At 34.3% G+C, this 19,238-nt stretch overlaps 1 protein-coding gene across 4 annotated transcripts in view; it reads left to right on the forward strand.

The window, feature by feature from the left end:
• The window catches only part of TAOK3 (TAO kinase 3), a 180,670-nt gene that overhangs the window by 81,284 nt on the left and 80,148 nt on the right, over positions 1-19,238 (forward strand). For 3 of the 4 annotated variants that reach the window (XM_040443748.1, XM_040443750.1, XM_040443749.1), the window contains exons 2-5: positions 1,641-1,742; positions 10,489-10,699; positions 17,906-17,977; positions 18,365-18,466. In XM_040443748.1, the coding sequence (XP_040299682.1) occupies positions 10,580-10,699; positions 17,906-17,977; positions 18,365-18,466 (294 nt within the window). In that variant the 5' untranslated portion in view covers positions 1,641-1,742; positions 10,489-10,579. Of the gene's footprint in view, positions 1-1,640; positions 1,743-10,488; positions 10,700-17,905; positions 17,978-18,364; positions 18,467-19,238 lie in introns of those variants that run through there. The other variant, XM_040443751.1, reaches the window with a different exon arrangement.

Consider the following 19,238-nt stretch of genomic DNA (forward strand, 5'->3'; position numbering starts at 1 on the left):
CATGATCTGTCTCAAACAAATAAAATATTTAAAAAATTAAAAAGAATGAAATCTTGCAACTGGTGTTCATTTAATATCTTAATGAATATTTTAGCTTATTGAAGCTATAGTCAGGCTATATCAGCAGGTAGGTATGCAGACATGGCAGTGTTTGATTGGTTTGATGGTTGGTAAAATGTGATACAGAACTCAGGCAAGTTTTACCTACCACTTAACCTAAAACATTTCACAGCCATAGAATCAGAGGGAATAATAAAAATAATGAGAAAGTTTAGTTTGTAAATATAGACATGAGAGGAAATTGGGATATCCTGAACAGGAAAAATGTGAAAATGGAGGTCAATACCTTTTTTCCTATTTTTTTTCCCCTCTATAAGGCCTTCATCTCCAAAGCCAGTCCGCTTACCTAAAAATTATTTCATTATACATGTTATATGTTTTAAATTGTTACATTCTTTGACCAAATAACTCTAGTTCTAGGAACCCATTCCAAAGAAAGCCCTAAAATATAGATGAATAATACGCTCAAAGATCTTCAAAACACAGTAATATTTAATAGTTCAACAAAGAGTTGAATACAGTCTTGGCTTCCAATTGCGGAGAAAGAGTTGTGAATGAATAAGGAGATACACACTGAGCAGTCATTAAAGTGATCTTTCTGAACAGTGACAAAATGGCAAAATGTTTATAATGCAGAATTAGATAAAAGAGGTAGACTGTTGGGGGCGCCTGGGTGGCTCAGTTGGTTACGCATCCAACTTTGGCTCAAGTCATGATCTCATTCTCCTTGAGTTTGAGCCCCACATTGAGTTCTGTGCTGACAGCTCAGAGCCTGGACCCTACTTCGGATTCTGTGTCCCCCTCTCTCTCTCTCTGCCCCTCCCCTGCTTGTACTCTGTGTGTCTGTCTCTCTCTCAAAAATAAACATTAAAAATAAATAAATAAATAAATAAATAAATAAATAAATAAATAAATAAAAGATAGACTATGGAATTATATGTATAAGTGGTCTCAGCTATATATAATAAAATAAATATGAGCATGAAGAAATAAACATAAGCATGGAGAAAAGTATGCCACATTGTTAATGGACTTTGTCCTGGGTAGGATTATGGGCTTTTCTTCATAATAGTATATTTTTTCCAGATTTTCTACATTGGGCATGTACTTTTTTAATAGAAAATAAAGAATAATCATTACCCCCCAAATGCAGAAGATCGGCTATAGGAGAGCCAAAGAACGGGAAGATAGATGAGTCAATGTAAATCATCATGGCTACTGAAAAAGCAATTTAGAATATAAGCCTTACTGACAATCAGTAGCATCACCACATGCTGTCAGATTAGTCCTGTCTACTGGTGGCCTCTATTGAGTTTCCCTGGACTCAAACTAATGGAAGTCTCAATATAGATTCTGAAATCTAAGGACACTTTTATTTCCCTGGGATTGCTTGTGAAAGTGTAGCCTAAGCCTTTGATATGAAAAATCTTACTTTTGCATTTATAATCACAAACAGATGAAGATAAAAGTTTTAACTTCATAATATTACATTTGCAAATACTTAAAACTACCATATGATCAATTGTTGCCTCTTTAATTTTGCTTCTACAATTATGTGTTTTATTCTTCTTTTTCCATAGGTGTATCATAAATGCAAAAGACTGAAGTTTTAAAAGAGGACAAAGGTTTGCTGCTAAGATGAATCTGAGCAATACGGTATATTTTGTGCCATTCACAAAAAGGTATTATCCATAGATCCATGATACAGCTTTCTTCTATAAAACGGGAAGAGACTATGTCTTCTGGTTTTTCTATAGTTAATATTTATTGTATTTTTAACAAAAATGGGAAAGTAAAAATATTGAATTGGAATAAATTTTTTTTACTTTCAAATTCTTTTTTTACAGATTTTCATCATTCTCAGTTATAGCTTACAATTTGGAGAAATATTTGTTTAAAAGAAGTATGCTTACCTAAATTTTTTTGGTTCCCATTATCAAATTATCTTCTGGAAATATATACTGCCTTTTTTGTTGTAGAGTTTTATGATTAGACTTTGAAGTAACATAAGATTTTTCATATCACTTTTACTCTAATTACAGAAGTAATAGGCTTTGCAGAAAATTTAGAAAATGCAGATAAGCAGAAAGAAGAAAATTTAAAATTACCTGAAATCCCTACACCCACTTCAGACAAAACAAGCTTGTACGGAAATCGAAACTTTGGAAATCCCTCTACCTGCTTACATCCTGCCTCTTTTGCTAAAACAAAACCAAAAGGACATTGCCTTATATAAATTCCTAGAAGGATATTACTTGGTCCAAGAATGTACCCATTCTGTTCTTCTGGCAATGTGTAAAAATGACTGTTTCCTTATACCCTCACCCAAAACTGTATCTTTTCTCTATTACTTTGTCAGTTTAGTAGATGAAATTAGTTGTCTGATTATTTTAGTTTTTGCTTCTTTGATTACCAGTGAAACTATATGTATTTCATATCGTTAGTAGCCACTGCTAATTATTTTTTAAATTTCCTATCTGTGTCCTTTGACTATGTGGGTGGATGTACATATATGTTTGTGCTTACTTATATATATGTTTTCATTGAAGTATAATTAACATACAGTGTTATATTAGTTTCAGGTATGTACAATATAATGATTCAATACATTACTAAGTATGCATCAAGATAAGTGTGCTCTTAATCCCGTGTTTATCTATTTAACCCCTCCACTCACCCATCTCCCCTGTAGCAACAACCACCAGTTTGTTCTTGGTATTTAAGAATGTTTCGTTTGTTTGTCTCTTTTTTCCTTTGTTCATTTGTTTCTTAAATTCCACATGTGAGTGAAATTGTATGGTATTTGTCTTTCTCTGACTTATTTCATTTTGCATTATACCCACTAGGTCCATCCATGTTATTGCGAATGGCAAGACCTCATTCTTACTTTTATAGCTGAGTAACATTCCTGTGTGTGTGTGTGTGTGTGTGTGTGTGTGTGTATACACATCACATCTTTATCCATTCATCTATGGACACTTCAGTTGCTTCCGTATCTTGACTATTGTAGGTAATGGTTCAATAAACATAGGCGTGCATATATTTTATTGAATTAGTTTTTTATTTTCAGTGGGTAAATACCCAGTAATGACATTACTGGAACATATAGTTATTCTATTTCAGTTTCTTGAGGAATCTCTATACTGTTTTCCACAGTGACTACCCCAATTTGCATTCCCACCAACAGTGCATGAGTGTTTCTTTTTACCCACATCCTCACCAATACTTGTTATTTCTTGTGTTTTGATTTTAGCCATTCTGACAGGTATAAGGTGATATTTCATTGTGGTTTTGATTTGCATTTCCCTGGTGATGAGAGATATTGAGCATCTTTTCATGTATCTGTTGGCCATATGGATATCTTCTTTGGAAAAATGTCTTTTCATGTTCTCTGCTCATTTTTTACTTGGGCTATTTGAGTTTTATGGGTGTTGAGTCCTATAAGTTCTTTATATATTTTGGATATTAACTCCTTATCAGATATATCATTCACAAATATCTTTACCCATTCAATAGACTGCCTTGTCATTTTGTTGATGGTTTCCTTCTCTGTGCAAAAGCTTTTTATTTTGGTGTAGTCCTAATAGTTTAATTTTGCTTTTTTTTTTTTTTCTTGCCTGAGAAGACCTATCTAGAAAAATGTTTTTATGGCCAATGTCAAAGGAAGTATTGCCTGTATGTTTTCTTCTAGGAGTTTAATGGTTTGGGGCCTCACATTTAGGTCTTTAATCCATTTTGATTTTATTTCTGTGTATGGTGTAAGAAAGTGGTATAGTTTCATTCTTTTGCATGTAGCTGTCCAGTTTTCCCAGCACCATTTGTTGAAGAGACTGTCTTTTTCCCATTGTATAATGTTGCCTCCTTTGTAGTAGATTAATTGGCTATGTAAGCGTGGGTTTATTCCTGGGTGCTTTCTCCTGTTTTATTGATCTTGTCTTTTTTTGTGTCAGTACAATTCTGTTTTGATTACTACAGCTTTGCAGTGTATCTTGAAATCTGAGATTGTGATAACTCCAGCTTTGTTCTTCTTTCTCAAGATTGCTTTGGCTATTCGGGGTCTTTTTTGGTCCCATACAAATTTTAGTATTATTTGTTCTAGTTCTGTGAAAAATGTTGTTGGTACTTTGATAGGGATTGCATTAAATGTATAGATTTCTTTGAGTAGTGTGGATATTTTAATAATATGGTTCTTCCATTTCATTAATATGGAATCTCTTTCCATTTGTTTGCATCATCTTCAATATCTTTCATCAATTTATATAGTCACCTGTCTGATATTAAGAATAACTTTTAACCAGCATATATTTTGCAAGAATTATTTCTACTTTATTTGCCTTTCAGTTTTGTTTATTGAATCATTCTGAAACAACCTTACTGATGTATAAGTGACATACAATAATCTGAACATATTTAATGAATATAATATCTTTTACCAAAATATGTATCTGTGAAGATAGTAAATCTATCCACCATTCCCAAAAGCTTCTTAATACCCCTTTTTAATCCCTCCATCCTACATCTTCTCATTCAACCCTATCCCCAAGAAACCACTGATGTGCTTTCTGTTACTTTAGTTTGCATTTTCCAGAATTTTATAGACAAGAAATCATAAAGTATGTACTCCTTTTTGGCGGGGGGCGGGCGGCCGCGGCTGTCTTCTTTTCACTCAATGTAATTATTTTGAGATTCATTCACATTGTAGCATGTGCCAGGAGTTCATTTTCTCACTGTGATGCATTCTATTATCTGCATGTACCACAAATTGTTTATCTGTTCCTTTGTTGATGGGCATTTGGGGCTATTAAAAATAAAGCTGCCATGAACATTTGTGTACCTGGCTTTGTATGGTCATATGCTTTCATTTTTCTTGGGTAAATACCGAGGAGTGGAATGGCTACATCATATGGTAGCTATAGGTTTAGCTTTTTAAGAAGCTGCCAAACTTTTCCAAACTCTATCATTTTTACATTCTCTCAAGCAGTATGTGAAAAAGGTATTTGACACCCTTGCCAACACCTGGTATGCCCATTCTTTTTCATGTTAGCCATTCTAATAGGCATGTAGTAGAACCTCAGGTTTTAATTTGTATCTCCCTAATGAATAGTGATATTAAGCATCTTTTGTTTTGTTTAGTTGCCATCCATATATCTTCCTTGGTGAAGTGTCTATTTTAATCTTTTTCCCATGAAAAAAAAATTTAAGTTTTTTTATTTATTGTGAGAGAGACAGAGACAGCACAAGTGGGAGAGGGGCAGAGAGAGAGGGTGAGAGAAAGAGAATCCTACACAGGCTCCACACTGCCAGTGCAGAGCCTAACACGGGGCTCAAACCCACAAAGCTGTGAGATCGCGACCTCAGCAGAAACCAAGAGTCAGACACTTAACTGACTGAGCCACCCAGGCACCTCTAATCTTTTTCCCATTTAAAAAATTGGGTTGTTTACTTTCTTTTTATTGAGTTTTGAGGATTCTTCATAGTTTCTGGATACAATTCCATTATGAGACATATTTTGCAAAAATTTCTTCCAATCTGTGGCTTGGCTTTTCATTCTCTGAACAGAGGTCTTTCAGAAAAGTATGTTTTTAATCTTGATGAAGCCTAATTTATCAATTACTTCTTTTATGGATTATGCTTTTTTTATATGTCTAAGAAATCTTTGCCTGACCCAACATCAGAAAGATTTTTCTTATGTTTTCTTCAAGGATATTTTTAACTGTATGTTTTACATTTAGTTTTATAATCCGTTTGGAGTTAATTTTTGTGATGGGTAAGCATGGATCAAAAAAGATCCCTTTCTTTGTATATGTTTATACAGTGTTTCCAGCACCATTCATCAAAGACTTTCTTCACTGAGTTACCTTCACACCTTTGTCCAAAATCATTTGTTCACAAATGTGAGGGTCTCTTCCGGACTTTGTTTTGTTGCACTGATTTGTTTGTCTATATATAACAGTATCACCCTGCCTTGATAACCGTAGCCTTATGATAAATCTTGCAATTAGATTATGTCAGCCCTCCAAATTAGTCGTCCTTTTTCAAAATTGTTTTGCTTATTTTATGTCCTTTAGCATTTTCATATGCATTTGAGAATCAACCTCTCAATTTCTTTTTCTAAAGAACAATTAATATTGATTCTTCTGACCTATAATCACAGTTATTTCTCTTTTCAGTCTTTAATTTCTATCACCTTTATTTTGTAATTTTCAATGTATAGATCTTGCACATTCTTTGTCAGATTTATCCCTATGGATTCATATTTTTGATGCTATTGTGATGTTTTAAAGATTTGATTTCCATTCATATATAAAAGTAAAACTGAGTTTTAAACATTGATCTTGTATTCTGCCACTTTGATAAAATCACTTATTAATTCTAGTAGCTTTTTGTAGATTGCATTGAATTTTCTACATAGGTGACCACGTTATTTGTCAGTAAAAGTCTAACGTCTTCCTTTCCAATCTCGATGCTTCTTAAATTTCTTTTTTCTTGCCTTATTACACTTATATACCATCCAGCACAATATTGCAGACAAGTCCTGAGAGCAGACTTCCTTGCCTCATTCCTGATCTTAGGAGGAAATCATTTGGTCTTTGATATTACCTATAAATATTTCATAGATTTCTTTTATCAGGCTGGGGATATTACCTTTTATTCCAGGTTGGCTCAGAGTTTTTATCAGGTTTGAATATTGGATTTTGTCAAATGATTTTTCTGCATCTATAGAGATGATCATTTTGCATTTTTTTCAGATTGTTGATTTGGTGAATTACATTGATTTTTGAGTGTTAAACCAACTTTGCATTTCTGGGATGAATCCCACCTACTCGTGATATATTATCCATTTTATATGTTATTGAATTTTATTTGCTGTAATTTTGTTACAAGTTTTTGCATCTATATCTGTCAAGAATTTGGGGGCACCTGGGTGGCTCAGTTGGTTGGGCATCCAATTTCAGCTCAGGTCATGATCTCACAGTTCTGTTTGTGAGTTTGAACCCCCCCGTTGGGCTCTGTGCTGACAGCTCAGAGCCTGGAGCCTGCTTTGGATTCTGTCTCCCTCTCTCTCTCTGCCCCTGCCCTGCTTGTGTACTTTCTCTCTCTGTCTCTCTCAAAAAATAAATAAACATTTTTTAAAAATTATATATATGAAGAATTTTGATCTGTTTTCTTTATTGTAATGTTAGTTGTTTCTGGTGACAAATAATAAATCCAGTCCCCATTACTCCATCTTGGCTGGAAGCAGAAGTTCATTCATTATATTTTTTAAGTTCTAGAAGTTATTAATCGTATGTAGTCAGACTTACTGATTTTAGTTAACAACTTTTGCCTCTGATATCTTGCTTATTAATTAAATAGTCACCTGCAATTTATTTTAGAAGTTTTTATGGCCTCATTTTTTTATATTTAAATATTCATTTCTTTTGAGAATTAATTTAATCTATAGTATGACATAGTGATCTATGTGTTTCCTCCAAATGATTATCCATAGTACTTAGCTTTACTCACACTGATGCCAAAATATTCAAAAGTTTAGAATATATTTTGACGATTGAAAAGATTTTACTTCTCATAAGTTTAGTTCGTAGATCTTTTTGTTTTTCTTAAAAACAATCTCATAACTTCTTTTTTTTGCAGTCTTCAAAAGGGATATCTTTGACATGATGCATTGTTTCTCTTTTCTCTTCTCAAACATAAGCAGTGGTGGCAGTAGCACTTTTTGAATATTAGTTGTGTATTAGTCACTTGATTGACAACTAGACTTAAGTCACTTTTTCAGTAGTGTTTATATATTGACTTTATGCTTGATTATCAGCATTCATGGATTGACAGGATGACCTTCCACGATTACAGGCATAGTGCTGCAGGGGAATCCCTTTTTCCTGTTTAAAACCTTCAATGGCCCCCCAGTATACTTAGGATGAAGTACAAATTTCTTAATATTGTTTAAAAGGTTTACTGTGGGGGCGCCTGGGTGGCGCAGTCGGTTAAGCGTCCGACTTCAGCCAGGTCACGATCTCGAGGTCCGTGAGTTCGAGCCCCGCGTCAGGCTCTGGGCTGATGGCTCGGAGCCTGGAGCCTGTTTCCGATTCGGTGTCTCCCTCTCTCTCTGCCCCTCCCCCGTTCATGCTCTGTCTCTCTCTGTCCCAAAAATAAATAAATGTTGAAAAAAAAATTTTTTTTAAAGTAAAAAAATAAAAAATTAAAAAAAATAAAAGGTTTACTGTGATTTTCCTTGGCTTAACGCCAGCTTCATAATTTCTCCTTCCAACTCTACCATACGTCCATATTGAAAGAACTACTTTTATTTTTCCTTAAAAAAGCATGCTTTTTCATATCCAAGAAAAAAGAGACTGGGTCACCCAATTATATGCTTCTATTAATTGTTTTTTTTCCTTTTTTGTCATAGCAATCATTTATAACCATTTTGTTATTTGTATCATTATAGTGTAATATTTATTCCCCCACTGGACTCTAAGCCCTTTAAGGACAGGGACAGCATCCCATTTGATGTGGGACCAACACCCAGTATGTGCCTGGCATACTAGGCACTTGACAAATATGTGTTGAGTCAGGGAAAGGGTTGACTGGATAGATGGATACTTAGGGTGATGGCCTACGTATTCTAATGCTCTAACTAGACTAACCATATGAAGTAATATACAGTGTCACCTAAGGCTGTCATATCACAAGAGAAAAATTCTTCTTAGCACTAACTAGTTGTACTTCTGTTAATGACCCTCTCTTTTCTCTTCTCCTTGAACGAAGCCTATTGGCTCACGTTTTTCAAAGTACAATTTTATTGGCCAATAACTAAATTTCTAGCATAGTAATCTAATGTGTCAAGGAAGAAACAGAAACTGTCCCGTGTGTTGGAATGATTGATTCTCTTGGGAGGTGGTATTTATAATAAAAAATATAGGTGAAAGTTAATATTTCAATATTTTTCAAAAAATACAAAGGATGTATGCCAACTAAGTGTAACTATTAACAACCAACATGTAAGAATGTCAAAATAATGTGCTTTTATTAATAGAAACTTTGAACTCAGAATGTTTTGTATAACAGTCAAATAACCTGCCTCTTTAAGTGAACATTTAGCATAGTCTCCAAATTATGGCAATTTGTCACTTAATTACCTGATCTGTATGTACATATTGTATATTAAGAGCATGGGCTTTACAGTTTGATCTGGGTTTGAGCCCCAGTCTGACAAATACTACCTGCCTGATCATGGGGGAGTAGTTTTGCCTTTCAGTCTTCCTTAGTTTGTTGTATAAAATCAAAATAATAAAGTCCTGCATTATGAAGCTGTTGTAGAGATTAAAGAAAATAACATATACATGTATGGAATTTAGTGTTGCCTGACACATAATAGTGCTTAATGAATGTTAGCTGTTATTATTTCAATGTTAATTAGACCAAAATGCTTTTAAAAATAGATTTATTGAGGTGCAATTTTAATACCATGCAATTCACTCATTTAAAGTGTACAGTTCAAAAAAAATAATATAACAATTCAGTGGTTTTTAGTATATTAACCATTGTGCAGCCATCACCGCAGTTTTCTTTTTTTCACAGTTTTAGAACATGTTCATCACTCTAAAAAGAGAGCCCATCCCTTTTAGCTATCACCCCCAAACTCTCCTTCCCCCGGCCCCAGGCAACCAATAATCTACTTTCTGTCTCTATAGATTTATTAGTTCTTCTGGGTGTATTATATAAATGTAATTGTGCAACATGTCATCTTTTGTGACTGGCTTCATTAACTTAACATTGTGCTTACAAGTTTCATTCATGTTGTAGCATATATTGGTAGTTCATTTCTTTCTATGCCTGAATAATATTCCACTGTATAGATGTACCACATTTTGTTTAATCATTCACCAAATGGACATTTGGGTTGTTTTCACCTCTGGCTACTATGAATCATACTGCTACCAATATCCATGCACACGTTTTTGTGTGGACATATGTGTTTATGTTTTGGGCTTATACCAAGGAGTAGAATTTCTGGATCAAATGGTAACTTGATGTTTAAGTTTTTGGTGAACTGCCAGTCTGTTTCCCAATGGTTTCACCATTTTGCATTCCCACCAGCAGTGTTGGAGGCTCTAATTTCTCCACATCCGTGCCAATAGTTATTTAAGTTTTTGATAGTAGTCATCATAGTGGGTATAAAATGGTATATTACTGTGGTTTTAATTTTTATTTATCTAATGAATAATTGGAATATCTTTTCATGTGTTAATGGTCACTTGTGTATCTTTGGAGAAATGTCTATTCAAATCTTTTACCTGTTTCTCTTTTGAGTTATTTGTCTTTTTATTATGAAGTTGTAAGACCAAGATGCTTTCTAATATTAATTTGTATTGCAGCCAACCAAGATGTTTTAGAAATAAGTTAATATCAAATCTTCTTTTTCTACAGGTACTAAAAACTTACCACCCAAAAATTTTATAAATGAGAGATAAGGCTGAGTGGGATATCAAAAGCAAAACGTTTGCAAATACCAGTCACCATGCCTAAAGGGGTGCCAAAGGACCCAGAGATTGCTGATCTCTTCTACAAAGATGATCCTGAAGAACTTTTTATTGATTTGCATGAAATTGGACATGGAAGTTTTGGAGCAGTTTATTTTGTAAGTAATTTTAGAATGGTTTAGAGAGATTAAATTAGGGAAGTTTGAGTTCTACACATTCTATTACTTGTAAAATATACTTAGTTTTTTTTTTTAATTTTTTTTTCTCAACGTTTATTTATTTTTGGGACAGAGAGAGACAGAGCATGAACGGGGGAGGGGCAGAGAGAGAGGGAGACACAGAATCGGAAACAGGCTCCAGGCTCTGAGCCATCAGCCCAGAGCCTGACGCGGGGCTCGAACTCACGGACCGCGAGATCGTGACCTGGCTGAAGTCGGACGCTCAACCGACTGCGCCACCCAGGCGCCCCAAAATATACTTAGTTTTAATGTTTATTCTACAAATTAAATGTCTACAGTGGAGGCAAACAGTCATTGCTGAAAATCCAGTCCTAGAATTCTAGGCATTATTAAAGTCAGTGGTATCTATATCAACTGATTCTGCTATCAGGGTACTCCAAAAAATGTTCTAAGCTTGAATTTGAGCCCTATGCATTTTCTCTATATGCCAAGCTCTTTTTTGCCTCAGGGCCTTCCTATATGCTATTCCTCCACCTAGAAAACTCAGCACATTACATCCCCATCCCTGCCTAACTCTTGCTTATCCTACAGATTTCAGATTAAGTCAGCTTACACCCACAAGATTGCCTTTCCCGTTCAACTTTCCAGCACTAAATTAAGACCTTTATGACCTCATAGCACCCTGTGCTTACACATTGTTGTGTTTATCATGGTTATAATTAAATAATTATGTGTGAGAATTTTTGAGTCATGTATGTCTCTACCCCAACATAAGCACCATGAGGACAGGGGTTCTGTCTCTCTTATTCATTGCTATATGCCCAGTATCCTGTATAATGTCTGATAGTAATAGGAACTCAATAAATGATGGACACATGGGCAGATGGATGGATGAACATTATGGCCACACCGACAGATGGCCTAACAAAGAGTTTTAGTAACGTTTCATGTCAAGTCAGTGTTTTAGGTTAAAGGGTACAAGGCTTAGCCCCCTAAAGTCAGTTTGAATTCCCAGAATGTGATTATCTTCTGATGAGAAGAATGAAAAGTGACTGAAATGTTACCTTAGCTCATCACCTGAAATTCATTACAGAAAATTTAGTTGGTCATTTACTTATTTAACCTTAGAAGTTTGCCTCCTCATAGTCACAAAAACTTCCTTGAGAGCAAAGTAATCCATAAAAGCAAAGTAATATTTAAGTACTACTTATTGCTTGTTTCTCCTCTCAACCTGTTATCTAATCTGTTTTGTTTTGTTTTGTTTTAACTCTTTGACTTTTAGGTGATCCTTTATGTTTTGACATCTAGGTAGGGCTTATCTTCAGTTGTCCTTCCAAATGAGATTTTATTAATTGCATGTTTAGCTCCTCTTTTTGCTTCTGGCCAAATCTTCAGCCTGGGTTTTCCCTGAACTCTTTCGCATCCCTTCATGTCTGCGCTCAGCACTACTACATTTCTCCTTGACCCCCCTCTAATACTTGGCTTCCACTCAAGTACATTTTATCTTTGAGTGACCGTCCATGGCTGAAGAGGGTGCTAATTTTCTAGTCAACACTTCTCTGTTAGTCTTTAGGCTAAGAATAGTATTTAAGGCCCAGTCAAAGTCCTGTCTTCCTCAGTCACAGGGATGCTTTTATTTTAAGTCTATTTATTTATTTGTTTATTTATTTACTTAAAGTAATCTCTACTCTTAATGTGGGGCTCGAACTCATGACCTCAACATCAGGAGTCACATGCTCTACCAACTGAGCCAGCCAGGCACCCCAGGGATGCTTTCTTTTTTTTTTTTAAAGGACTTTTAAATTACAAATATACATACAGAAGTGTGCATAAATACATACCCATATATCTTAATATACAATTTAAAGAGTAATTAAAAGGTAAATCCTTTTATAAACACCAGTCAGTCTTGGTGTTTTATAAACACTAAGAAATAGAATATTTCCATCACTCTGGAGGCCCCACTCATATTAGGAGAGTCCACTATTTTGAATTTTATGGTGATTATTTTCTAGTTTATCTTTTTTTTTTTTTTTTTTTTTAAAGCAGGCTTCACACCCAGCGTAGAGCCCAGTGCGGGGTTTGAACTCATGATCCTGAGATCAAGACCTGAGCTGATACCAGGAGTTGGACGCTTAACCAACTGAGCCACCCAGGCACCCCTCTAGTTTTTCTTTATATGTAACCCACAATATAATTTGGTTTTGCCTGGTTTTGAACTGTTTAAAAGTGGAAACCTTCTGTATATGTTTGTTGGTGGCCTATTTATTCTGCTCCAAGACACTTTCCTCAGCCACCTTTTCTTACTTTCCTTCTATTTATAACTCCTTCATCCTCTTAGAGTCTCTCTTGGCCAGAGTCAGAAGGTAGTTCCAATCTCTATTTGACTCCTATTTTAAAAAGCAGCTAACCTCCTCTCAAAGTTCTCCTTTAGAATGACTACAATAAGCCAAGCGTGTTTTGAAACTTACTAGCAAAGCTTTGGACTAGGGACCTACTTTATAATAGGCCACAGAAGACTTACTCATTCATTTGCTGTTTGAGCTAAGGCCTGTCTCTTTAGCCAGAGTATATGCCTTTTGAAAATGAGGACTGTTCCTATTTCTTTACAACTCTAAAGGCTAGCCAATGCCCGTTTACAGTAGGCACTAAATATATGTTATTTGTTGATATGATAGATGGGAGAACTAATAAAGATATTTGGGTGGTTTTGAAAATGTAATCATTAACTATATTGTATATTGTATTGCCTGTATACAAAAGTGAGTAGTACAGGCCCATATATACCCGTAAGGCACTAAAAAATAGATTAAAGAAGAATTAACTTACACTTTACTGTAAAATTTAGAAAAACTTTAATTTTTTATCTATAATGGTCATGTGGTAACACCTTAAAAAAACAGATTTCTCACTGGCCACAATAATGTTTATGTGTAGTTCCTCCCTCACTGTTAATAGATTCTTCCTCTTGTCACTCATACCGTGATGACCAAGAAGACCATCATCTCTTCTTTGGGCAATTGCAGTAGCATCCCAGCCCATCTCTGTGCATCCATTCTGGTCTCTGTTTAGGCTGCTGTCCACACTGTAGTGAGCTTAGGGGAAAAAGAAGTGAGTCTGATCACATCATCTTTTTCTGTAAAGCCTCCAGGGGCTCTCTGTTCTTAGACTGAGATCAAAACCCTTACTGTAGCCAGCCTTCAAGGTCTTCCATGATGTGGTCCCTGTCTGTACTTGAGACATATTCCCACTCATTCTCATTGCCCTCGCTGTAATATAATAGCTTTCTTTTGACCATTGTCATAGGATCTTCACATAGAGTGTTCTCTCTGAAATGTTTCCCCTTCCCCTTCTCCTTCTTAGCTCCTGTTCCTCTTTTAGCTCTCAGCTGAAACCTCATTTCCTCAGGGAAGCCTCGCCTGACCTGCCAGAGTCACATCCTCCCATTTTTGTTTCTCAGAGTAACACATACCCTTCTTCCTAGCAACCGTCACAGTTGCAATTTCACATTTGTTTGTTATGATATTTTCATTACTCTCTATGCTACTATACAAGAGATAGGTACTGGGCATATTTACTCACTTCTTAGCCCCATACCTGACAATTTTTGAATGCCTATTAAGTATTTGTTGAATGAACAAATGAATCATAAAGAACTCAGAGAAGTTGGTACTGCTAATTAGTACTTTTCATGAATCCTAGCCATGCTAGCAAGCCATTAAGATCGGATTCCAGCAACCAACATTTTTATACCTAAACACTATAATTGTGTTAGACTTTTTATAGTTTACAGCTTTTACACAGAATGTTGCCAAGAAATATGTTTAAAGTGAATTGTAAGCTGGCACAGCTCTCAGAGAATCAATCAACTGAGAATATTTTCAGAAAAAAAATGGAAGCTATTAACTTGGTAAAATATCTGTGTGTTTGGATTTACATAAGTAATGCAGAAATTAGCAGTATTAACACATCAGACAGTAAGAAATTCTATATTAAAGGAAAATAGAAACAGGCTGGGCATGATTATTTTTGTATTCACTTAAACACAACTACGAAGCTTCTACGTTTCCACTGTTGCCTTGTTGAACTTAACATATCTTCTATAATCCACCTAAAGCTGATGATTAAGTTCTGTTCTTCTGGGTATACTTATTACCTTTTAGTTTTAGTTGAGACTTAATAACTAAGGCAAAAAGAAAAACATTTTTAATGCTTATGTTTCTCTATAAATTAGCAACAAGTGGACAGTAATCTAATTGTAGCTGGAAATGGCTAAGAAAATATCAGAAACAGTACTCTAAATATGTTTTGAATCAATGATCTTGCTTAAACTCCCTGAGATCATTAAGACGATTGGAAGTGTTAAATATGAATAATAAGTTTTAAGAATAACACTTGCAATGAATTTTTTAAAAAGGGGACACCTGGATGGCTCAGTTAAACATCCAATTCTTAATTTCAGCTCAGGTCATGATCTCACAGTTCATGGGATGGAGCCGTGAATCGGGCTCTGCACTCACAGCACAAAGCCTGCTTGGGATTCATCCTCTCCCTCTCTCTCAAAATTAAATAAATAAACAGACAGTAAAAATATTTTTAGAAAGAATAACACTTGAGATGTGTAGAAGTGGTAGTCATTCATAATATTATATGAAGTACTGGAAAGCTGAGACCCCACTGATAGTTTCCTTTCTGTGTACTAAAACATTGATTTTTCGGGGCGCCTGGGTGGCGCAGTCGGTTAAGCGTCCGACTTCAGCCAGGTCACGATCTTGCGGTTCGTGAGTTCGAGCCCCGCGTCGGGCTCTGGGCTGATGGCTCGGAGCCTGGAGCCTGTTTCTGATTCTGTGTCTCCCTCTCTCTCTGACCCTCCCCCGTTCATGCTCTGTCTCTCTCTGTCCCAAAAAAATAAATAAACGTTAAAAAAAAATTTAAAAAAAAACAAAAAAACATTGATTTTTCCTTGAAGTTTCATTTGTGAATTTTAGCCAATATAAAATTGCATTAAAAACTTCACATCTAAACAGACTCTTAAAAATAGAGAACAAACGGATGGTTTCCAGAGGGGAAGGGAGTCAGATGGTGGGGGAAATAGGTGATGGGGATTAAGGAGTGCACTTGTTTTGATGAGCACCGGGTGATGTATGGAATTGTTGAATTTAAATAGTTAAATGTTGAGTTTAAATAAAAACTTGAAAAATAAATTTCACATCTAAGAAAAATCAACATGGAAATGTTTTTCAATTTTCAAGTCTGTGCTCCAGTAGACCGATTGTGTAAGCAAGTATACTTACAAAGTTCTAAGTAATGATTACTTTGTAAATGTAAAGAAATGTATTTTTATTCTAGAGAGATTCTTTTTTCAAAAGTCTCTGGTTCCAAATAAGCATTGATTATAAATAAGCTTAATAAGCAATTAGATAATACCATCTGATTCCATATTTGTCCTTCTTTTTTTCTTTTTATAAAGGTTAAAGATTTGGTTTAAAAAAAAAAAAAACCCTGCAAGTTAAAATTACTCATTGCTTAAGCATTTCTTAAGCCTTTCCCAGGCTGCTTAAGCTGCACAGTAGATAGATTCATCCCCAAAATATCCGCTTTTCAGATACAATCACTCTAACCTTTATTGAAATACTGAATTCGCATCAACTTTTCTTTGTTGCTGTCATATAAGCACTGTCTTAGTGTTAAATTTTAAAAGCCAGCAAAATGTGAGAGATTTTGTTTTCAACAAAAGTCCATCTGTACCTTATAAATGAACAAAATATCTTAAAAAAATGCCTTTGTAGAGGCCTGCTGATTTGAAAACTCTAACTAGTAGACACCTTGTTTTTATAATAGGTACTTTTACCTTTAGAGCTTATAAAAAAAAATTTTTTTTTTCAGTAAGTGTTCATTTTGTCAGCAGTTTGTCATTCAGTAAGACTCTGGGGTTGAATTCTTTTTACATAAATAAGTTATTGTTTATTTTTTAATTTAAAATTTTTTAAATTAGAAATTCAGTTTTATTTGAGGAGCTTCTTTAAGTGTATTTAAGAAACTGATTATGCATTTTTCTCTAAAATTGATGACCTGATTTTATCAGGGAGTGAATTTCTAATCTCTTACCTCAGAAACACCACTATAGCTTTATTGGTTTACAATAATAATATCATAGCACCAAAATAGCTCACTTATATCAGGAGTGTGTCACTGATATAGAGCCCTGTTATTAAAAGAAAGCCAAAATTAGATAATCTTTGAATGTCTGACATTTATTTTGCTGAAAATTTTAAGGAAATTATTTATTTTAAATCTCTTAAGTAGGAGGAAGACTGTTACTTGACCTGTTATTTTCATGTGTGCTTTCAGTGAACTATTGTATATTGGGTGTAGAAAAGATAAAGAGAGATATCATGAGCCAAGGCAATCTTTGTAGATGAATACACACACACATATGTATGTATATACGTAATACGTTCTCATTATAAAATATAAGTGCCTTTGGAAGTGAAAGTCCCTTTTAAGATTTATCTTCTGCATTGTTCAATGTAGTAGACTGTTTAGATTTAAATTAATTAAAATTTAAACTTCATTTCCTCAGTCACTCTAGCCACATTTCACATGCTATCCTATACAATGTAGATATAAAACATTTCCATCATGACAGAAAGTTCTATCAGCACTCCTCCAGGGATTATCACTGATATATATTCTGGTATAAATTCTTTCATATTTTTTCTTCACATACATCACATTATTACTCTTTGGCAAAAGTAAGATAGTATACAGCTTGTTTTTTGTCATTGTATTTTTTACATCTTTCCATTTTACTCTATATTCATATAGATTACCTCATTCTTTTAATGTTTACCTTATTATATGATCCTACCACATTTATTTAATTGATTGTCCATTGATGGACGTTTCACATGGTGAAGCCAGTGTGGACGTTTTGGAAATTTGCCTTGTTTTTGTTTGATTGGATATATTTTGTTAAACCCTAATCCTTTTTTATGTTATAGTATTTGCATGTATATAGATAAGGATGAAGAAAAGTTGTACCTTACGGTGGGGTGGAAATGTCTCTCTAGCCTAAAAGTTACAGCGCCTTTAAATTGTGATAATTAAGTTAATCAAATGTTAAAGTGGCTGAAACATCATTCATTCTTTTTATTTTTTTTTTCTTCTACTCTCTCAACACAGGCCACAAATGCTCACACCAATGAGGTGGTGGCAGTTAAGAAAATGTCCTATAGTGGGAAGCAGGCAAATGAGGTATGTTAAAGACAGTTGTGTACCTAAACTGACATAATCTAGTTAGTATGAAATTGACAGTAGAAACAAAGTTCTTTAAATGTTACTTTATCATATCTTTTTTATTCCTTTTTGTAGAGCATATAATAAATATTCTTAATATTCTAACTCAGTCAACTAATTTGTGGAATAGAACATAAGTTAGTATAATAGATTTATTATATTTGCTAATAGATTTCCATTTACAGGTACTAAAATTAAATAACACAAGTTTAAACAGAGTCTTCATTTATTAAACATTTACTTTGTGTATTTAAAATAACAAAAAGAATATTATATATGTATAGTTGATAATAAAATACTATTTTCAGTCTAAACATTGTATCATTTGCTTTATTACTTCAATAGAAATGGCAAGATATTCTTAAGGAAGTCAAATTTTTACAGCAATTAAAGCATCCTAATACCATTGAATATAAAGGTTGTTACTTGAAAGAACACACTGCTTGGGTAAGTCAGAGGACCTGTATTATTTATTTCCTGTTAAAATTTTTTTTCTATTTTTTCTATTATCTCTTTGATCTGTATAATTGTCAGTCTCATTTTGTCCCATTGACTTTTGTTATCAGTATTCAACATGTGTTAATACCTCAGAGTGTACCATGTGGTATACATTCTATAAGATCAATATGATTCCTAGCCTATGGGAAATTTTATTCTATAAATAATCAACAAACAGTGAAATTTTAATATCCTCTTATGATGGTTTATTTGCAAAAGTAAAAGAGCCTTTTATTCTCATCCTAGAATTTTTATCTTCGTTATTTCTCACCCCCCTACTCCAATTCCCCCAAAATTTGGAATCGTGCTTGGTGTTACCATCACTGTCTAAGTATTTTCAAACATGGCCTAGCATATGAGTAAAATGAAATAAGTCTTTTGTTCCACTCTGTCTTTTGAGTATATTTTTACATGATCGCGCTTCTGTTTTTAGGTTAACACCTTAGGCACTGTTGAGTCCATCAAGAAGCTATACTTTGTGCTTTAGCAAACTGCATCTTCCAGTTTAAAGTCCAACCTAACGTTTACTGAGATTCATTTGTTGAGAAGTTACCATGTATAAGTGCTTTCCTATACGTGCTCTCCAGTTAGGGAATGGAATTTTTGTTCCTAGATCTACTATCCAACAAAATACTTAAACATTTCTTTTCAAGAAGCTTTTAAGATATCTAGAGCCATTGCTTCTGTTCTAAGCAGAAGAAATTAGTCAGAGGAGTATCTC

This window comes from Herpailurus yagouaroundi, unplaced genomic scaffold (genome assembly GCF_014898765.1).
Source record: "Herpailurus yagouaroundi ecotype Mexico unplaced genomic scaffold, PumYag 191, whole genome shotgun sequence".
NCBI classification, from domain to species: Eukaryota; Metazoa; Chordata; class Mammalia; order Carnivora; family Felidae; genus Herpailurus; species Herpailurus yagouaroundi.